General features: G+C 26.8%; 1 protein-coding gene across 1 annotated transcript; it reads right to left on the bottom strand.

Annotated features, from left to right (window-relative positions):
* Positions 1-1,904: 1,904 nt before the first annotated feature.
* LOC130950230 (uncharacterized) lies at positions 1,905-4,100 on the bottom strand. Its single transcript, XM_057878753.1, has 6 exons — positions 4,025-4,100; positions 3,696-3,937; positions 2,776-2,985; positions 2,559-2,651; positions 2,384-2,482; positions 1,905-2,288 (listed from the first exon to the last, which is right to left on the bottom strand). The coding sequence occupies exons 1-6, from the start codon at positions 4,098-4,100 to the stop codon at positions 1,905-1,907; spliced, it is 1,104 nt and encodes a 367-aa protein (XP_057734736.1).
* Between the last annotated feature and the right edge of the window lie 1,319 nt (positions 4,101-5,419).

The following is a 5,419-nucleotide window of genomic DNA, read 5'->3' as shown; positions in this document are numbered from 1 at the left end:
TAATCTCGAAGATTTGATATTTAATATTAAACTGTACAAGTCAAATTTCATGCGCATCAACTAATAATGTGAGCAACACCTACTTTATATCCTTAAAATGAATGTTATGTGATTGAGATTGTTCCATTAGATTAAATAATTAATATTCTAACCTTTTAGTTGTTGTTTAATTATTGTAGAAAGCATATGAGTGGCAAACCAACCCCACGATCCGGTTAAAGTAAACCTGCTTTCTTCCTTAATTTGATCCTTTGGAAACACAGGCTATAAGGCCTATCGTTTCATTCTTTTCACAATAAGAGGGGGGGAAAATAAAGTAAAAAGTATCTTTTTAAGTTTCACATTATTATTATCTTCTTGTTTCATTTGAAGATTTTGTTTCTTCATAAATAATTGTATGCTTGTTTTTAATCTTTTGTGACATGTTATATTGACCAACCCACCTAAATTTATTTTAAGGAAATGAAGTAATTTGGTGAATAAATATACAATAAATTTGAACTAATTAAGCTTTGATTGGGAAATTGGAAGTTAGAAATTCTTTTGTAAAATATCATATTTTAACACATGATAAGATAAGCAATCACGTACTAAATTATAGAGAAACTCATGCATTAAAAGTGATTTAATACTTTTTTTTACAATATTTTTTAATATATTAAATTAAAAATTAATTCATCGTAAATTAAAATTATATTTAAAAATTCACTACTTATAATTAATTACTATATACATAAAGTATAAGGAAAAGTATATGGAACTAACTCCAAATCAACTAAAAATGGAATAACTCAGTTAATTATAAATATAGTAATTAAATTTATTTATTTATGATTTAAAATATTAATTATTAAATATTTCACCACATTTAAATTAGGAAGAGATACGTTTAGTATCATTGTAACGTAACTGATTCAATTAGCTTCCGTCTTTTCACTCTCATTCCCTCTCCAAATGCCTAAAATATGATACATCAGAAAACTGATTCTGATTCAGAACCATCCAATTTATAAAGAAAAAAAATATCTTAATGCCTAACATAAACACCATTCATATAAAAATTTTGGATTCACCTAAAGATATTTAGCTGATTTTTTATTGGAATGATCTTGATTCTTTAACATTATTAAAACACTACAAGAAACAAGGGGTTTAGCCACAGAAAAAATCATGGCTAAACTTCAAGATAACGGTAGCAACTATACATTGGCCACGAAAAAATATTTGTGCCTAATCAGGGGGTTGCATTCTCAATTTGCCACAATTTTGGAGTTACTAGCCACAGTTTTAAACACCGTGGAGACCTTCAAAGAGCCACGATTCGTATATCATTACCCACACTTAATGTCGTGGCAAAATAAAAATTATCAAATTAAAAAGTATAATTCTACCACACTTCATCTGTAGCTAATTTGTGCAGGCCAGATTTTTCAGCTACAATATTTTGCGTGGCTAACGCCGGGTTATTTAAACACGCTATTTTTGTAGCTAACGTGCACTGGTTTTTATATTCCATTCGTGGCTAATTTATACTAATTTGCTACGTTTTTTCTGTAATTAACTTCTTTTTTATTGTGTCATAATATGTAGCTTTCGTTTTAATTTGACCGTGGCTAATTGAACAATTTTATTAAATTAAAATTATATTTACGTATATATCATTAATAACGTAAGTCAAACTTTATAAATATATAATATTTAATATTTTTTAATAAAAAATATAATAAAGATTCATAATAATAATAATAATAATAATAATAATAATAATAATAATAATAATATGACAAGTCTAAATTTGTATACAATAAAAAATAAGAAAAATTATAACATAAATAATTAAAATTCTAACATGTTCTAGAATAAATATATTTAAAATTTTAACTATTATTTATTAACTATACTAACTAAATGTCTGACATATCACCAGACATACTAGGTACTTCATCGCCATATTTTAATGATAAAAATTTGTGCAGAGTTGCCAATTGAATTTTGGTTTCTTCATATTCGTCTAACTTTTTTTCTAATGTTTCAACCTGCTTCTCTAAATTTAACACATGCTGCTGAGATACGTTGCTGGAGACTCCTCCGGTTGTAAATCCAAAAATACGCTTAGACTTGCCAAAACCTACTGGACATACAGCACTACTAAAACCTCGCACACGCCCTACATTTTCAGCACCAAAGACCTTTCCAATTGCATCATTAGGATGAGCTAACACTTTCGAAGGTACTCCTTCAGCAGCAGCACGTTCTTGATCTTCAGGCAAATGCTCTAATATTTGCTCCTACACAAGAAAAAAAATTAGATTAGTGTATACCAAGTTTTAATTTATAAAATTAAATTATACATTAAACTAAAACAAATAACATAATAACTTACCGCTAAATTGTGCCCACCATTTACATAATTTCCATTCTTCTTCACCAGAGTCGACAGAATAACTTCACTCAGACATACAGGTCTTCTTAACTTTTTTTCCTATCATAAGACAGTTACATTATCAACGCTTTTTTTAGAACAACTACAAATACAATAGGAATAAACGTTAAAATACCATTTCATTTGCTCTTCTAGCATTGTTTTTACTACCACCAGCATGTGATACTTGAAGCTTCTCTCGATTATTTCTATTTTGCAAGCACTGTTTCTAAAATTTATAATCACAAAAAATAAAGGTAATATTGTTATAAAAATAACAAGAAAAAAGATAGCTGTAATAAAAAAATAATAATAATATAACAGTACTACTAAAAGAAACATTATTCTATTACCTTTGTCTTAGGATTTGTGTAGTGATGCACAAAAGCCGCCCATTCAATAGGAGGTATATCTGAATCAATCTTAGTTGCTAGAATTTCTTCTTTTGTTTTATTAGGATAAAAATAAATATTCCGTAACAAATATTTGTAGGCTTTCCATCGATCACCCAATGTTCTTAGTGCCCATTTAATGCCAGCAGCATAATCAAACTCAAAGTTTTCCTTCAAAATATTTATACATAATGTTAAAATTTATATTGTTCATCCCTTTACTTATTTTAACATTTTAAGTTAAAAATAAAAAATAAAAAACAGACCTAATGAGTGAAAAAACAAACCAATTCTACACAATGAATTTTTTAAAGTAGACCTAATAAAAATATAGCCAGATACATGCACTTTCCCAATAACATTAATATCCTCCTCTCATTTTATCTCTTTTTTAAAACGTACAAATACTATTAATCAAGCTAGCCAGCATGCATTTTTCAAAACACTCGTAGTTTATCAACATTGTTTGTATTTCCAACAATACAACCAAATTTAAATAAGGTATCATCACTCTTATTTAATACCAGATCCAATCCTCTTATTTTGTCTATTTCAAGTAGTACTCTCTCGGAAATTCTCTCTTTATTAACTATTCTTAAGCTATTTTTTTTAATGTTTGCATAACTCACATCTTTTGAGAACATGATATCTAAATAGTTGATGAGTACAAGACATATCAAAATTTTCAAGCTAATATAATATTATCATATTCCAAAATCACAGAAGAGAAATCAAAATAATATACAGGAAATTAAATGGGAAAATATAAGAATTGAACAAAACTAAACATTAAAAATGAAAAGGCACATAAATTAAAAAGATAAAGGTAAATTTTAAAAGGCAGAAAAAATTTTGGTTTTTTCTAAAGTATACATACTTACTTCAATATAGTTCCACTGCTTTTTTGTGTTGTCTTCAGGCATCTGATCCCATCTTTGAATTGAAATTGGACACAGCGTTGCTCCACGGGCCATTAAACCCAGAAACCGTACCAATAAATTTGCGCCATTATCTCGACCTTGTCCATGGCCATCAAGTTCCATCATGACTTTTTCTTCTTTTTTCAAATACCAAACTTGAATGGCACTCATTTTGCGAGCTGTAATTTCTCCGGTAGAAGTGTCTATAAACGAATGCAACATTGAATAAAAGAAATAAATCAAAGATTAGAACATAAAAAAATCACGTAAAAATTTGAAATTGCATCTACCTTTGACATTCACAACTAAAGGGTCGTTATGATCTTTTTTAGTGAGTGCAGTCACTGTATCACGCTCATTCGTCATGTCTATACCAAAGATCCAGCATCCCCTTGGTCGAGATTTATTTCATCCAAACCCTCTGCAAATTCTTCATTACTGTTGATATTTTGTGGTTGTCGAAGTTCTGCTAGAAGGGTCTCTCCTGAACTATTACGTTTTTGCTTCATGAGAAAATCTGCCAAAACAAACTAACAAATAACACTAAAATGAAAAAAAATTGTTCGGTATTTTTTATTTGAAGAATGTTGTCATATGAGACGACTCATATAACGTGTTAAAGGAAGTACCTTCACGTGCTATAGAGTAACATATTCAAAATAAGACGTGAACAGAGTGATGGGTGGTTATCTTAAGTTTCCGCCAAAGGATATATTAAAAATTAAGCGCACTTTGAAATTTTAAATCTTGAATATTCAGAATAGTCATGGTTGTTGTTGCCGTCTTTTTACCTTTTTTTTTTAATTTTAAAAATCTTTTTTTAATTCTATTTTTTATTATCTATTAAATAAATCTTATATTAATTTATTTCTAATACAATAGTTATTTATTTATTTATTTTTTAACGGTCAAATACGATTAAAAATTTAATTTTAAATTTTTAATCTATATATTTTTATCTTTAATTTTTGTAATAATATTAAATAACGTAAAAATCATTTTAATAAATATATGACCCTCACAATTTCTCACTACATGTGAATGATGATTCAAACGATGCACTATAATTTAATTATTTTCCTATTTTGCACGAAACAATAGTAAGAGTTATACATTAACTCGGTTTTGTAAATATTTTTACCTAAAAAATTTAATGTTTGTTAAATTTTAATTACTAAGTCCATATTTAAAATTTAATTTTATAAGAAAAATTATAAAATTTATTTAATAAATTTTACACATTCGTTTATGTTACTACTTAATAAAATTAAGAACTTTTATAGAAGTGAGTACATAATCATTAATTTATTAGTATTAATTTTCTTACAAGTAAGATTGACAACTTAAATCAGATATGAATTCATGTCGATCTTGAATTTTAAATTAAACTAGTTCATTATTTTGTATTTTGTGAATCAATTTATTAGAAAGGTGATGAATCAATTTTTGCTTGATCCCTTGATATATTTTGTACTTCTTTTTTTGTTTTTGTTTTGAGTTCAGAGTGAAAAGAGTGATTAAAAAAAAAACTAAAAAAAATTAATATTTTAGTTAAAAAAAAATTAGACAATACTTGGAATGGAAAGTTTATTAAACCTTTAAAAAATCCCATATTAAGGATAATTTTTAGTGTTTATTTTTTAATTTATTTTTTAATCTAAGTCGTCAATGATAAATTTTTCAAA

Source organism: Arachis stenosperma, chromosome 9, assembly GCF_014773155.1.
Source record: "Arachis stenosperma cultivar V10309 chromosome 9, arast.V10309.gnm1.PFL2, whole genome shotgun sequence".
Lineage (NCBI taxonomy): Eukaryota > Viridiplantae > Streptophyta > Magnoliopsida > Fabales > Fabaceae > Arachis > Arachis stenosperma.
This window is presented reverse-complemented; position numbering and strand designations above follow the sequence as displayed.